General features: G+C 41.0%; 1 protein-coding gene across 1 annotated transcript in view; it reads left to right on the top strand.

Annotated features, from left to right (window-relative positions):
* The window catches only part of LOC126184283 (dentin sialophosphoprotein-like), a 43,807-nt gene extending 32,043 nt beyond the window's left edge, over positions 1 to 11,764 (top strand). The window contains exons 3-4 of the mRNA XM_049926660.1: positions 8,945 to 9,032; positions 9,190 to 11,764. Coding sequence (XP_049782617.1) covers positions 8,945 to 9,032; positions 9,190 to 11,764 — 2,663 coding nt within the window. The remainder of the gene's footprint in view (positions 1 to 8,944; positions 9,033 to 9,189) is intronic.
* The last annotated feature ends 6,350 nt before the right edge of the window (positions 11,765 to 18,114 follow it).

Genomic DNA, 18,114 nt, shown 5'->3' with positions numbered 1-18,114 from the left:
GCTCCATCCATCGACACGACATCATAGCCCGAGTTTTATGACAAAAACAAATCAGATTTATTGAAGTCATCATAAAATACAACATCTTTGGGACCGTTAGATGCTAGATGTACACACTGGGATGACAAAAACGAGGACAGTTTCACTCACACAATAAAGGAAATTTGAAAAATTTGTACATACATATATCGCGGATAACAAAATCTTCTTTATAAACAAGTTTTGCAAATAGTGAGAATACATTTTCAGTAATTTTGTTATGTCTTATACCTTAAAGTTTATTCTTTTATTCCAACTGCCACACAATCTCATATCATCTCCCTGAGCGAAGCCGGGCGTCCCAGCTAGTATAATTAATAAAATGTTACGTCCCATTTTTAACAAAAAAAGAAATAAACTGCAGATATCATATTGCTATACTTGGTACATTTCACCTTTAACTTCAACAGAAAACTAGGTATGGACTCGGGTGTGAAGTGCCGAAACATGTTTCTAAGGAAATTTCCGAGAGAAATATAATGAGCTGCTCATAGATTTCGATTCATACATGACGCTCGACGACTAATGCAAAAGCGATCGACAGTATAACTGTGACATTAAGCTGTTACGACAGTGCGACAATAAACGATTTAATACGGCAGACGTAAAAGTAGCAAAGAATCCAATCGGTTATAGGAAGGTAATTATTTACATATGGCACAGAACCCTATGACTGAGTGCATAATAAGTAAGCGCACAGTCTGGAGGGGCAGTGTCAATTCGTTGCCAGCTGCTACTACGTTGGTAGTAGTTGTGCGTGTCGTGCATTTGTTCCTTCAGTGCACCAGTTAGGTTCGGCTGTGAAGCTACGATACGACAGCTATTACCTTTTTCAGAAAATAGTGGGTTAAATAGTCGTCTTTCACAGTTTTCCCCATCAGCCATTTATGGGCAAACTTTCAGATCCTCTAACTACAATTACAACAAGTACATCATCAAAAAACCGCACAACGGATGACGGCCTCCGAGACAAGCTAGTGCATTATTGGTCATGTCTCTTAATGTAAATAAATGTAACTTACGGCGCATTAATAGGCAGAAAGCCCAACTGCAGTTCGATTACAATATTGGCGACAAATCAATAGAAACCGAAACAACTGTAAAACGTCTAGGAGTGTCCGTTCATATGTGAAACGCCCACTTAAAATTGCTTGCCAGCCCGGTTGGCCGTGAGGTCTAACGGATTTGTGTCGAGGTCCGGTGAGCCGGTCAGTCTGTGGATGGTTTTTCGGCGGTTTTCCATCTGCCTCGGCGAATGCGGGCTGGTTACCCTTATTCCGCCTCAGCTACACCACGTCGGCGATTGATGCACAAACAAGTTCTCCACGTACGCGTACACCACCACTACTCTACCACGCAAACAGAGGGTTTAACTCGTCTGGTGTGAGACGTTCCCTGGGGGGTCCATCGGGGGCCGAACCGCACAATAACCCTGGGTGCGGTGTGGGGCGGCGGAGGGGTGAAGTGGACTGCGGTAATCGTCGTGGGTTTGCGGACCACTGCGGCTGCGGCGGGGACGGACCCTCTCCGTCGTTTCTAGGTCCCAGGTTAACATAACATAACATAAAACTGCTCGTAGGAAAAGCAGAAATTAGGCACCAATCAGTGCATTTTTCCTAAGAAAATATAATTCAACCAGGGAAGTAATGGGTTATGAACCACTTACTGATCAATATTTAAATATTTTTTCGTTAGTCTGGGACCCTTAATCGGTACAATAGAGAAGTTCTATAGCACATCAGTGTGTTGGCACATATTCTTTTAGTACGCGCGATATCGTTACGGTAAGCTCGTCGAACCTAAGGGGCAGATATTACATGAGGTTTGTTTTTCGACGAGAAAAGGTTTGTAGTAAAAATTTCGAGGAAGTGCGATCCACGAAAACTTACTCAAATATTACTTCGTTACATAAACATTTCGCGAAATGAGCATGGGCATGAGTATCAGACGAATTAGAGTTCATACGGAGGTTCATCGATGATCTTCCGTCTAACACACCATTCACAAATGAAAGAAGGAAGTGAGGGAATGTAGAGCAAGTACTACTGCCACTCACCATTACGTGGTCTCTGGAGAGTCACTGTTGACGTGTATATAGAATGCTCAATTAAGTTAGAGAATGATGTACAGAATGTCCATCCTGAGAGTGAATTTCCAAGAAAACGACTGAATTTCGCCTACTTCGACACGATGTGCAGTACAGAGCAGGAGTGAGGACTAGGACATCAAGTGTAACGATTCATGTTAGCAAAGGGCTTATGCTTAGTAGCAATGTGAATGACGACCTGAACTGTCCACTACAGCATCTACATCTACGTGATTACTCAGCTATTCACGATTCATGTTAGCGAAAGGCTTACGCTTAGTAACAATGTGAATGACGACCTGAACTGTCCACTACAGCATCTACATCTAAGTGTGCCATACCGCGTAATCGAAATTTAGCGGTTTGTTTTAGTACTCATGTGAATAAATTCACTCTTTTCTTCATTCATGATCAATTGCCACTTTTCGTACCACGCGGTTTCTTATCTATATCATTATGCAATTCTTTTTGGTCATCTGATGACTTTACAAGACGGTAATGGACAGCACCGTCTGTAAATAATCTAAGAGGGCTACTCAGATTGTCTCCTATGTTGTTAATATAGATCAGGTACAATAGAGGGACTGTGACACTTCCTCGGGGAACGCCGGATATTAATTCTGTTTTACTCGATGACTTTCCGTCAGTTACTATGAACTGTGACCTTCCTGACAGGAAATCGCAGAATCCAGTTTCACAACTGAGGCGATATTCCATGACACGCAGTTTGGTTAGAAGACGCCTGTGAGGAGCGGTGTCGAAAGCCTCCTGGAAATCTAAAAATATGGAATCAATTTGACATACCCTGTCGATAGCACTCATTACTTCATGAGTATAAAGAACTATTGGTGATTCGCAAGAACGATGTTTCCCGAATCCGTGCTGACTCTGTGTCAATAAATCGTTTTCTTCGTGGTAATCCATAATGTTCGAATACAGTATATGTTCCAAAATCCTACTGTAAAACGACGTTTGTGATATGGGCCTGTAATTGAGCGGATTACTCCTATTTCCCTTTTTGGAAATTGGTGTGACTTGAGCAATTTTCCAGTCTTTAGGTACGGAACTTCCTGTGAGCGAGCGGTTGTGTATAATTGCTAAATATGGAGCTATTGCATCAGCATACTCTGAAAGGAACCTGGCTGGTATACAATTCGGACCAGAGTCCTTGTCTTTATTCAGTGATTTAGGCTGCTTTACTGCACCGAGGATATCTACTTCTGTGTTTCTCATCTTCACAGTCGTTCTTTATTGGAATTCAGCATGAAAATCTCGCTCACTAGTACAGTGATGGCACTACATAAATGAAATATTTTTATTTTAGTATAAATAAGCAATAAATTTACTCAGTACTCAAACTGATTGGATGGATACGCTGGATTAAACAACTTTTTCAAGTAATATGGTTGAGTTCCTTTCAAACTGCATAACCGTACATTATATACTTTTAGATAGTTAAGCGTACACGTAATTTAACTGAAAGATCCCTGTCAAGCATGTGACAAAATTTTAACCTCACATGAAATCAGCAACAATGTCGAACTATACCATCGTCGATTACAGTTATATTAAATAGGTAACGAGATATACATCCTACGGTACAGTGATGTTCATTGAACGGGATGATATAACTATGAGAATACACTGGCAATCTCTGTGTATAAAAGGGGGAATGCTGACTGACTGACTCATCATCGCCCAGCCCAAACCGCTTAAGGACAGAGATTGGAAATTTATGGAAGGTGTGGTTCTTATACCGTAGGCGTCGTTTATGAAGGGATTTTCCGAAATTACAAATCTAATAGGGTGAAATAGGGAACGAAGCATTATTAGAAAAACATCGCCATTAAGGTAATTTTGAAGCTACACCTACGAAAATTGGTATTTGATTTCTTGGTCAGAAATAGAGAAATATGTGTTTCAGCATTTTTGGAAATTAAATGCTATGGGGGAGAAGCAGTGGTCGAAAGCACTTTTTTTGGGAAATATACTATTTTTAAAGTTACATCTATGAACACTGGTATCTGGCTTCTCGGTTACAAATAAAAATATACGTATGTCACTGTTTTTGGAAACAGAACCTCTAAGAGGGTGAAATAGGTTGACTTTTATGAAAGTATTATATTAAGAAATCATTGCTAAAGGTAAAGCTACGAAAAGTTAAATACGGATTTTCAGTTGGAAATAAAAAAAAACATGTTCCATTATTTTTGGAAATTCAGACTTTAAGGGGGTGAAACAGAAGATGAACATTTTTATCGAAATATTTCATTGTGCAACCATTCTTGTAGCTAAATCTATGAAAATTTCCCTCTGGGTTCTCTGTTAGAGATAAAACATACACATGTCACTGTTTTTGAAAATTCAAACGCCAAGAGGGTGAAATTGGGGGTGAAACGTTTTAGGAAAATATTTCATTGTGAAATCATTTTTAAGGCGAAATCTTTGAAAGTTGGTTCTTGGTTCCTTGGTTACAAATGAAAAAAATGTGTTTCAGTGTTTTTGGAAATTCAACTCCTAATGTGTTGAAATAAGGTCATACTTATCCACTGACTCCTAATCGCCCAGCCCAAACTGCTAAGGATACAAACAGGAAGTTTGGACTGGACGTGGATCTTACACTGTAAGCATCGTTCAAGAAGGTATTGTCCAAAATTGCATTCCTAAGGGGATGAAACAGAGGATGAAAGGCCTTTGGAAACTATGTCGATACTAAGGTGTTTTGAAGCTAGAACTACGAAAACTGGTATTTAGTTTCTCAATCAGAAAATAAAAAATAAATGTTTCATAAATTACGGAAATTCAAACACTAAGGAGGAAAACAGTGAGTGGAAGTTATTTTTTTGAAAATAAATAATCACTGAAGAACTACTGAAGGGTTTTTAAGGCTACATCTATGAAAATTAGTATCTGACTTCTCAGTCAGAAATAAAACAAACACATGTTTCATTCCAGAATGAGATTTTCACTCTGCAGCGGAGTGTGCGTTGGCAGAAGTAAGGCTGTGAGGACGGGCCGTGAGTCGTGCTTGGGTAGCTCAGTTGGTAGTGCACTTGCCCGCGAAAGGCAAAGGTCGCGAGTTCGAGTCTCGGTCTGGCACATAGTTTTAATCTGCCAGGAAGTTTCACATGTTTCAATGTTTCTGGAAATCTAGTTCCTAAGGAAGTGTAAAATGGGATGAAAATTTGTAAGAAATTATTTCATTATATTAAAAAATTTTGAAACTAAATTTATGAAAACTGGTATTTCATATCTCGGTTAGATATTAAGAAATATTTGATAGGAGATTAGAGCTGCTACAGACATATCTGTGAAAGAGCGCAGAAGGCACGATTAACAAAAATTTTAGACTCCAGCTATCAGAATCGTTTCTTTGGTCAGAAGTACATTCGGAAAAGACAGTGCTTATAATGCCTTAATAAGCGTGAAAACCTTAGAAGGCATTTCAGTTTGTGAATAACATAAAACTTCTATTAAAAATAAACAAAAAAAACATCTCTGTAGCACATACAGACTACACGAGCGAAGCAGTGGGCGCTAAGCTATTGAGCTACGTGAGGCCTTGAAACCATGAAATGTTTGTTCGTCCATTCTGTACCATCTACACAAATCTATTGTTAGGAAATATTTAGCGTTCAGTGAAGAGGTTAAGAAAGATTTATAATTTGCATACGCAGCAAAATCGTTATTCTTGAATACCACCATTCATTATAAATTATGGGACAATGCTAATTAACCTAAAAGGTTTAAACGTGTTTTTGACTCAAATCTCGCAATCTTTCAATATACGATCGAGAGCATCCCATCTTGCCTTTATACTCTCGACGATCAATCTGGAATGTTTTAGTAGGTAATCAATATCCTCATGTAAAGGACAAATAAATAAAAAATAAAGACCCAAAGGTGCCCTTGAATATAACAGGTAAGGAACACCATCTGAAAAATCTCATATTCGGTTTACTTGGAGAAAAGGCTTTAGATTTAGTGCAGTGCCCCCTCCGCCGTTCCCGTAACCACTCCCTTCCGCTACCATTATCACTCGTAGCCCCTTGACTCATCATATCAAATCCTCGGTGACGGTTATCGCCTGACAGAGGCATGCGCGAGGTGTTGAGAAGCGAGCGGTGACGTGTTACGAAGCTCGCATTCCATTTCCTGACATATTCGGTGGGCGGAGACCTCCCCTCCACAGCGCTCCGTGATGTATTTAGGCGCGCCACACGAGCGGTGGCCGATTCAGTTTGCTAGTGACCGGAGTAGTGTTTCGTGTGCTCGCGAGGACAACTAGGAGTACCAGCATGAAGATTATCACTTGCTTGACGGTCATCCTATATATTGTTGGTGAGTTTCAATTCCGTAACCATGCTACTTCACCACGGACTTGGTTACCAATTTTGCGTTGTTTATTAATTTAGAGTGTTGATAATTCGTCTCTGTTTCATTTTGTGTTCACATGTTACGAAATAATTTATTTCTGGGAAAATAATAGTTGGTCAGTTGGAAAGTTTTCGTGTGTTTCAGATAAATCTTTCTTCCCAGTGGAACCAACAGGTTCTTTGCCACTTTCGTTTCACAATTAAGAGATATTGTATCGTCGTACCCACTCATAATAGCAACAACAATAATAATCTTGAAATTACATTAACAGGCCCTACTTCATCGTATGCTGTTCCTAAACATATTATATGTTCCGTTATTGATTTCATAAAATTTTGGTTTACATCTAGCATGCAAAGATGCAATGATAACAGATTTCAGTACTTCGTTTTCTGTATAAATATACTGTTGCTATATTGAGTGTCTATTTAACCCTTGGTTTCACTGTCGTTTACCATTACAGCGATCTACTACAACTCGTTCTGATTTGTTATGTGCTCAACTTAGCCCAGTGTTTGTGTTATTTTTTGAAATGTGCAATCGAAATGTGAAATGGTTTCGCAGACGACGCCCATTCGTAAATCTTGTTACGTTCATGATATATGACCTGTCAGTAAAAGCAGTTGTGTGTGGGAAATTTCAGTGACATCATTAAGTTTCAACGTGCATATGATTAATTTCCCTAATCGTTTATGTCACGATCTTTCATTTCTCTCAGCTATGTATTCATGTTATCGTCAACGTCCACAGACGTTCGCTCCTCATCTGAAACACACACTCACCAATCGAAACAAACGCCTTAACGTTTCCACTGACTTTAAGCTCTGTGCAACGTGAAGGCACTATGTATAAATTATTTCGCTATCTCTATGCTGCTCATAGCTTTTTCATGTTTCTTACTCAGCAGTAACACGGTGAATCGTCCACCTGTGCGGAATAGTGTCGCTGCTGATGTTGTAGTACATTCTTCACGGGTCAGGATTTATAGCACCGAATTAATTCCTACTTTCACTTGACACAACCACTCTGTCAGTTGTTCTTTAAATAAAAATCCAATAAACTTTGGATACAACCCGTAACTTCAGCTGCAATCTTGACATTCATGTTCGGCGAACTTCACGGTACAATCCTTGCACTTCGTTCGATGTTGAACCGTCATTGTTATTTTGAGCTTGCTTTGCACGTTTCTGTTGCACATTTAAGCATCGTCTTTCCCTCCAGTTATCACCGTAGCTTGTTTATTTTTCACCTGTCACACATCGTGTATTTCTTCACGCATACCGCGCATAATAAGAGCTTCACCAATATGTTTCTCGTTTGGAGACAGAATATAGATTAGGGTATATTTCTCTGCATGTATAGACACATTGATATAGACACCTCCAATGCGTAATGTCCACTTATTCCGTTTTTTTAGGATACAAGACACAGATATTGTGTACTGGGCTTTTGTTTCACCGTTTGTCGAACGTACTTGCTATAAACAACGCAAAACGGCATTTAACGATGTATATATTCAAATGATTAACAGGAATTTATGATCTAAAATAATCATTAATCATAGGGGTACGTTATGAAGTTTTACAGATACTCTTGTGTGTAGGAGCCAATAAATCAGCATCTTAAGGCTTCAGTCATCTCTGTTGTTAACTACTTTCTACAGTATTAAAGGTGACAACGAAAGAACGCCACTTGCGAGAACAATTTCATCAAACCGCTATCTGAAATTGGACTCGTATTTCTAGGAGGCAAAAATGATAAATTTTATGACATATTTTCAGTTAAGGTTAATAAGATAATTAAATTTTTTGTCAGGAAACAAGATTGTTTTGAATCTTTAATCAGTTGCCCTATGCGACTGTCACTTGTTTTTACAGTTGAAGAAGTTTATATTCAGTGCACACAGCAATGTAATATGCATCTATCTCTGTAGCTGATTTGATTTAGGCGATAATGCTATACAAGTAAATGCTACGATTTGTTTCTCAAACACTGACACAATTTTCCAAGACGATAATGCACCAATCCATACAGTTGGCTTGTGATTCGATGTGCACGCTGGAGAAATAACTAACATTCTTCGAAAAACTACTACAAAATATTGATGTCCGATATCAGAGCGAACTTGTTACACGTCTGCCGCATCTCTTTTCATTCATGACAAAAATGTCTTACACAGTGCATCAAATGCCAACGAATTGTAGTAAATTTCTCAGAAAGTATTTGTAGGTTCTGATATGGCATTCAGCTATGAATCGTTATTTCATTTCGTCGTATATTTGTTTATGTTCAGTATCTTTACACTAACCTGTGAGTAAATGTAACGCATCTGTCACAGAGATTCAGTTATGAAATTGTCTAGTTGTATAGTGGTCCCAAATGTGCTCTCCCGGACAGATATCACTGATGGACACTAGATTTATAATCACTCTTTTGTTTCAGCTTTACCGATAACAAGTCAGCTGTCAGCTGAAAATGCGACAGGTACAGCTGATTCTGTCCAAGAAGAGATAACAAATCAACGCAAAGTGTAAGTTTCGCTTTTGCCTTTGTAACTCTATGTTATTGCTCTCCTACATTTGAAACACGTCTAATTATTATTTTTATTTAATTTTTGTGTTAACTGAGATAAAGCGTCTAGTTAGAAAAATTCAAAATTTGATAATTTTTTGTTTCCATTGTTTCAGGGACATGACCACAGCTGCTAAAGAAGATGAAGGTTACATGATGATGTCACATTTCACAAGTCTTGTTAGTAACGAGAATTCTACGCCTGAACGCGGTGAATCTACTCCTACACTGCCAACGAGTATCCAATACAGATCGACTACTGGCGCTTTTTCAGGGTCCCTGAAGCTCGGTGATGATGGAAAGACTGACGCTACAGCGGTTCCATCGGTCCCCGAGTTACAGCCTACCTCCACATCACCGTTTGCACTACCGAGTGGCAATGAAAACCTCCTGCAGCAGAATACGGAAGACACTGGGACTGATTATGGACACGTGCACACCTTGCCATCGCAACAAGGAGAGTTAATGCAGCGTAATGATAGTAAAAATTACGAAGATCCGTACGTGAGCTTCGTACCTCATACTGAAACCAATAGTCAAGCACCCACTATCTCACCATCAGCGTCGCCCACAACACCTGGAGAAGTTGAGAATCACGAACAGCATGATGGCAAATCCCAGACCACCACATTACAGGACAACTATGAAGATGGTATCACCACTCCCCAATATGTGCCCTTCACACCTCCTGCTAATATCAAAAACTTCAAGGAGCAGGGTGGAACCTCACCAGCTAAGGATGTTGAGACATCCATGAGATCACCATCGACATCATTCATGACTCCAGATGAAAATGAGGTGATGTGGCAGAATGGTGAGCCCAACGGCACAAAAGTTGAGGCCAGTAATCACAGTGATGCAGAGACCACTACAACCCAGGATGTGGACTACATACCACGCAGTGATACAAATAATTTGAAGGAGGATGTTGATGAATTCAACGGTACTAATTCCTCGTCGTCTCAGAAAACTGGAACACCCACCATCTCACCATCAGTTCTTGGTGCTGAAGACGGACTCAAGCAGAAGAACGTTGAAACCACTGCTGAAACATTTGAGGCTAACTATGATGTTGCAGGGTCAACCACACCTCACTATGAACACATCACATCACACACTAGTACTAATAATCCCAATGAACACGATGGGAAATTCATCACTTCTACTGAATCATCAGCTCAAGAAACTGGAATAATTGCCACTTCACCATCAACGTTGTCTGTTATCCCGAATAAAGATGTTAGTGGCACGCAACAAAATGGGGAACCCAACGTCACAACATTCGAGGTCGAATATGATTCTAAAGTGACCACCACACCACAGTATGATGATTTCATACTGCGCACTAGTACCAAGAATTCCACAGTACAGGACAATGATTTCAACACTGCCACGGTCTCGTCAGCACAAGAAATCGTGACTACTACCACCTCCCCAACAAAGTTTTTCACTGTTTCTAATAACGATGTGAGTGACACGCAGGATAAAGGAGAAAACACCACAGCAGCATTCGAGAGCGAAAATGATGCTGAAGTGAGCACCACACCACAGTATGTTGACTTCATACACCGCACTGTTTCCGAGAAGTCCAGTGAGCAGGATGATGATTTTAGCGCTATACCTGCCTCATCAGCTCGTGGTGTTGGAATGACCACCACCTCGCCAGTAAAGCTATTGACGATTCCTAATGATGGCGAGGATCTTACGCAGAAGAATGTTGAATCCTACGCCACAACACCGCAGACCGACTATGATGATATGGAACCTACTACACCCCCGGCTGAACTCTTTACACCACCCACTGGCACCAAGAATTTCATGGAAGAGGCTGGTGAACTCGATACTAACATGCCTTCGTCATCTCACGACATTTTACCAACCAGCACCTTACCCTCAGTGCCAGTGGCAGAGCAAGCAGATGATGAAAATTGCACACAGCAGGATTGTGATTGCGTTGGCACCACAGTTGCTGTGTATCCGGAACATAACCTTACCACCATGTCACCACTAACGCCAGTCACCGTGCCTGCGGATGGTGGCAATATTATAGAGCACAGTGGTGGACCAAATATCACCTTGAGTCCGGAACCTAATAAAGATGAGTCTACTACCACACCATCGTTCCCACAGCCTGTTAACGATAGTAATATCACATTGCAAATCATTAAATGTAAGGGCACCAACCTTGGTACCAACCAGGAAAAGTCCTCCACGATGTCATTTCTAGCGATTTTTAAAATACTGGCAGGTATTAATGATGACCGCACGCTGATGTGTGACGAGCCAGATGTCACAACGACTCCGCCAACTAATGAAGAGATTTCATATAACACAACAGCGAAACAAGACACTACAACTATCTCTAAGGACGAAGCAGTGGATGACAACAAAACTAAAAGCCATTATCCATCATACACTGGATCTTCTCCTGACGAATTACTAATGTTGTATAAACTACACGTTAGAATGCTCAAGACAATGGCTATCACCTTAGGGGCGGTAGTAGCTCTCATTTTGATCAGCATTGGATTCAAATTCTGCAGGAAACATAGACGAGGCGACCGCACAGCAGTTTCTCCTCACACTGCTGAACCTCGTGAAGCAGGTCAGCCTTCCACATCTCAGGCTTCTACTTCCGAAGAGCCCGTTATAAGATTTCGAGATTTGCTCTCTCGTGAAGAGAATAATTAGTATGGTGTCCTCAAGTATGTGGGCACCTGGTGTCAGCACTTCAAGTGATAACTATTTTCAGTGTCTCGACCACCGTTAGTTGAACAATTTCAGTACAGTCAGTTATGTCAGTGACGGCATTCGCAATTTTGATGAGTGTAGCGTAACTCGTGATAACCATTTACTATTTACTATGTTATCAGTTAACTGGACATACAAGGTTTACGATCTGAACTACGTCCTGGTGAACACGACCACTGTAGTGCAGCTTTCATCCTCGAGAGTATGTTTACGGAATGTAGTCTCTGATGATGTATTTGAAATGTTAATGAATTTAATTTCGAAATTTCCGTCGTTCCTGTTGTTGCATATTAAGTGAATTCACTGAGCATTGATGGGATAATTATCAGGGCGTTGTTAAATAAAGACTTTTTGTGGTGATTCTGAATTTACAGTTGGCATTTACAGTGTTGATTTTCTGTCTATTGTTGCATTTTAAACTATAGTTATGAGTATGGACAACATTTTAAGTTTGTGTTGCAATTCTCAACATGAAAAGTGTTATTATGTGAAGCCAACTGAACCTTTAGACCATAGATACTTTGAAGCTTGATATTTGTAGTTGCTAGTGTATTGAATGGCTAAATATTTGCATCACACACCGCACAGAACCTATAAAAATAAAATGTCTTTGTTTGCTAAATTTATGTATTGTACATGTAAGAAAAAATAAATAAAAAAGCATTAAAATTATTTCTGAAGTATACAATCATTCACTTACTTGAAATTCTATCTAAATAAGAGTTCCGCTGTAGCTACTGTCGAACATAATCTTGTAAGCTGTCGATGAATATAAATTGACTAAACACTGCCACAATTCGTCATAATGGAATCTGTGAATAGTTTCACGTCTAGGTTGTTAGGAAACATTCTTCAGGCAATAACAAATACCTTTTAAATGTTTATTAAGTTGTTGTTACATGTAAATAAATGATATAACTCTTCAGTTAATAACAAAACCGGTGTTGAAAAGAAGCTTCATATACAATAGTGCTTTTATTACATACTTCTTGTTACATTCAAACTGCTTCATAATTGCTCCTTGTTAGAGTTTTAAACTACATTCGAAGACAACACTCAATTAAAGCTGTAATTTGTAAGTAAATTAAAAACTGAGCTAGTAAGACCACCAGGTGATGGGAGGAAAATAAATCTGAAAACATTTTAAAAACTTAATGACCAATGGCGAGGCTCACTTCATATTTCTGTTTATTGGCTTAATTAAAGAATGAAATTATTTTAATGTGTAAGAGAACAGCAGTGAAGTAAATCATTCTGATAAGAAACAGTGATGCTGTACTACAACCACAGCGAATTATATGTCTTTCTGAATAACGGGCATATAATGCAAGAACAAGAGTCATCGGTAATGGTAAACTGTTAATAACACTCAGACGAGAAAAGTACACAAATCTTGTAAGCGTGGTGTACATGAGTAAATGTGTGCGGGGGGGGGGGGGGGGGGTGAGAAGTTGAGATGAGAGCAGGGCGCTGAGAGGAACAAATGGACCGAGATGGGATACTGTTCCCGACTGCATTGTTACTATCGAAAATTACGGAGTTCCGATGAAAGAACAGCGATGCTAAAACTGAAAATTGCTCGTACAGAGCTGACACTAACTGTATGATATTCAATCTGATGGTACAATATCCTACATAGACCTGGAGCATACTTCCAGTAGCCACTGCTTGGCATTTTCTGAATTAATTAAAGCAAAGGGAATAATTCTTTATTGGATTTTACTTAATGTCTGAAACAACCACGTTCCCAAAATGAGAGCTATCGTTTGTTGACGGCAGTTATCAAACTAAATTTCTGCTTTCTATGCAAAGCAGAAATTCAGCTTGATTATTTAGTTGCATAGAAACGTAATTTTTGTTAGATGCGTACCAAACTACCAGAAACTCGTGAAAATAATGTAATTGTCTCCATTCAATGGGAAAGATCATTAGTCGCAGCCCAAAGAAGCATGCGAAGGTGAATTAAAAGTTATAGTCTAATCAGTAAGTGTAAATGGGTTAGCTAAGTCAGCTGCACTTGGCAAAATATTGACATTGTTGTTTATTTAAATAACTGAGATCAAATTTTATCTCTCCGTGGACAGTTTTGACGCTAGTTTTCTTACTTTTAACAACACTGCATCAGTAAATTATCTTTGTGGACCAGGCAAAAGCTATGGAGAACTGAAGTATTTATCGAGATATAGCAAACGTAGTACATCTTGTTAATCTACGCCAGACATCTTCCTTTATTTTGGAGTGGAATCACTGAGTCTTAAATCAATCTTGAGAATCCGAGACAAGGCAGTTGTAGACTTGCGGCCATACTGGTTCAAAGAGTAGTTGTTCTAGTTATGTATTCCACTTAGTGTAGCGTCCTTACGTAAATAAACCAAATACTTTACTACCCTAATGTAAATAAACGGTTAACTTGTTCTCTCAGTTTTGTTGACATTTGCGTTACGTAATGGCCAAGTCCTTTTAGCCTAATCTCGTAACTACACTCCTGGAAATTGAAATAAGAACACCGTGAATTCATTGTCCCAGGAAGGGGAAACTTTATTGACACATTCCTGGGGTCAGATACATCACATGATCACACTGACAGAACCACAGGCACATAGACACAGGCAACAGGGCATGCACAATGTCGGCACTAGTACAGTGTATATCCACCTTTCGCGGCAATGCAGGCTGCTATTCTCCCATGGAGACGATCGTACAGATGCTGGATGTAGTCCTGTGGAACGGCTTGCCATGCCATTTCCACCTGGCGCCTCAGTTGGACCAGCGTTCGTGCTGGACGTGCAGACCGCGTGAGACGACGCTCCATCCAGTCCCAAACATGCTCAATTGGGGACAGATCCGGAGATCTTGCTGGCCAGGGTAGTTGACTTACACCTTCTAGAGCACGTTGGGTGGCACGGGATACATGCGGACGTGCATTGTCCTGTTGGAACAGCAAGTTCCCTTGCCGGTCTAGGAATGGTACAACGATGGGTTCGATGACGGTTTGGATGTACCGTGCACTATTCAGTGTCCCCTCGACGATCACCAGTGGTGTACGGCCAGTGTAGGAGATCGCTCCCCACACCATGATGCCGGGTGTTGGCCCTGTGTGCCTCGGTCGTATGCAGTCCTGATTGTGGCGCTCACCTGCACGGCGCCAAACACGCATACGACCATCATTGGCACCAAGGCAGAAGCGACTCTCATCGCTGAAGACGACACGTCTCCATTCGTCCCTCCATTCACGCCTGTCGCGACACCACTGGAGGCGGGCTGCACGATGTTGGGGCGTGAGCGGAAGACGGCCTAACGGTGTGCGGGACCGTAGCCCAGCTTCATGGAGACGGTTGCGAATGGTCCTCGCCGATACCCCAGGAGAAACAGTGTCCCTAATTTGCTGGGAAGTGGCGGTGCGGTCCCCTACGGCATTGCGTAGGATCCTACGGTCTTGGCGTGCATCCGTGCGTCGCTGCGGTCCGGTCCCACGTCGACGGGCACGTGCACCTTCCGCCGACCACTGGCGACAACATCGATGTACTGTGGAGACCTCACGCCCCATGTGTTGAGCAATTCGGCGGTACGTCCACCCGGCCTCCCGCATGCCCACTATACGCCCTCGCTTAAAGTCCGTCAACTGCACATACGGTTCACGTCCACGCTGTCGCGGCATGCTACCAGTGTTAAAGACTGCGATGGAGCTCCGTATGCCACGGGAAACTGGCTGACACTGACGGCGGCGGTGCACAAATGCTGCGCAGCTAGCGCCATTCGACGGCCAACACCGCGGTTCCTGTTGTATCTGCCGTGCCGTGCGTGTGATCATTGCTTGTACAGCCCTCTCGCAGTGTCCGGAGCAAGTATGGTGGGTCTGACACACCGGTGTCAATGTGTTCTTTTTTCCATTTCCAGGAGTGTATTACATTAATGACCATAATTTATGATCCAAAATGGCTGCCACCATTCCTGTTTTGTTTATGAAAGTTTAATTTTAATTAAAATAATTTTTGAGTTTGAAATGACAGACTCCCCTCTCTGAGTCATGTTGCGCATTCCTATTGGCCCCAACCACCACCAAACCTCCCCCCTTCCCCAACACACTACCACCACTGCTTTGAATATTCAACATGATGAGATGGAGTTAACATCTGTGCTTTGTACCTACATCTACATACACACTCCACAAGCCAAGATATGGTGCATGGCTGAGGGTTCCTTGTACCACTGCTAGTAATTTCCTCTTTTTTTTTTATTACCAAAAAGAGCGAAGGAAAAACGACTTATTATATATATGCATGTGAGTCCAAGTCTTTCTAATTTTATCCTCATGGTCCTTACGTGAAATGTACGTTGGTGGCGGTAGAATCGTTCTGCAGTCAGCGTCAAAAGCCGGTTCTTTAAATTTCTCAATAGTACTCTTCCAAAAGAGTATCACCTTCCCTATAACGCTTCCCATTTGATCTCCTGAAGCATCTCCATAATATGAGTTGCTAGAACCTACCAGTAACATTTCTGGCATTCCGCTTCACTGTCTTCCATTAATCCAATCTGTTGCTGATCCCAAACACTCCAAAAGTACTCAAGAACGGATTACACTAGTTTTCTATTTGAGGTGTCCTTTACACATGAAACACACTTTCCTAAAACTCTCCCAATCATTCGAGATCGACAATTTGGCTTCCCCTACTGCTGTTGTTACATGCTAAATTCGTTTCATATTGCTTTGCAGCGTTATGCTTGGATATTTAGTCGATGCGGCTGTGTCAAGCAGCACACTACTATTACTATATTTGAACATTATGAGTTTGATATTCCTACCCATCTGCATTAACTTACATTTTTCTATTTTTAGAGCTACCTGCCATTCATTGCACTAACTAGAAATTTGGTCTAACTCATATTGCATCCTCCTACACTCTTTCAACGATTATACCTTCCCATACATCGCAGAATCATCAGTAAACAGCAGCAGACTTCGGCTTCCCGCTGTCTGCCAGAGCATTTATATATATAGAAAACAACAGGTGTCCTGTCACATTTCCCTGCTGCACTCCTGATGGTACGCTTGTTTCTGATGAAAAACCGCCAACCAGAGCAGCATACTGTGTTCTGTTGCTTAAGAGGTTGCAAGCCACTCACCTATTTTGCATGCCTATGCCATCGTTAGCAGTCGGGAGTGTGGCACAGCGTCAATCGTTTTACAGAAAGTTAAGAATATAGAATCTACCGGTTGCCTTTCATCAAATGCTCACAGGATCACAGGTGAGAAAAGGGCCGTTGCACGAGAGATGCTTTCTAAATCAGTAATGATTTGGGGACAGAAGCTTTTCCCTCTCAAGGAAATGTATTATGTTAGAAATGAGACTTGGCACTTTGTCCTTGGTGAGAGATTCTCGATAAATCCAAGCTAAGTAAGAGACCATTGCTGTCAAGTACTCTTTGTAAAACGGAACTGGGATTCCATCAGGACCTGGTTACTTATTTCCTTTCAACTCATTCAGTTGTTTCTCTACACCAACGATGCTACTTACTGTATCATTCATAGCGGAGTGTGTGGGATGGTCAAAGGACGGTAGGTTCGTACACCGATTGACCAGCACCAGAAAGTGTCAGCTGCAGCAGTAACAAACGCAGGAGCAACGGACCTGAGCCACTGTTGCCTGGAAGGACAGAAAAAAGGAGACTGTTATTCGACTTTTAGCATAATCATTCCATCTTCTCTCATTACTCATTACTATTATTATAACTTATATCTGTTTCTGATTTGTTATTATTTCTCCCAGAGTGCAGTTGAACCTTGATGATTACGATCCCACAAGATTTATGGGAGCCAATTGAGCTTCCACAGCACCTGTCTCATTTATCATGCCTCAGATTTCTAACACCTGATACTTCGTTCAACTCTGAGTCTGCGACACAGCAGTGCACTGGTGATATATCAGAGCAACAGGTCATAAAACAACTCTTTTTCCATAATTATAAGGTCCTGAGCTCCTGTTGCACCGACACTGGCACCACTCATTTCGGGGGTGGGGTGGGGGAGGGGGAATTTCAAATGGCATAACTCACCTAATAAAGCGATGGTATACTCAGTAACGTGCAGTGTGAAATTCACATATAATGTGAGTGGGTGAGGATGTTCTCTAGTAAAGGGTTCAATGCGGTCTTATTGACTGAAAACGCGGAATTTAGTGCCATGAAGGCTGTGAATTTTTCATTGAATGGAGCTACCAATTTTTGACCTATTCTTTAACAAAAAGAAAGGAATTTGAAATTAGAAATGGCTATATCTGATAACCAATTAA

The sequence above is a fragment of the Schistocerca cancellata genome, chromosome 4 (genome assembly GCF_023864275.1).
Source record: "Schistocerca cancellata isolate TAMUIC-IGC-003103 chromosome 4, iqSchCanc2.1, whole genome shotgun sequence".
Lineage (NCBI taxonomy): Eukaryota > Metazoa > Arthropoda > Insecta > Orthoptera > Acrididae > Schistocerca > Schistocerca cancellata.
Note: the sequence above shows the minus strand (reverse complement) of the source record. Positions and strands in the feature narration are given on the sequence as shown.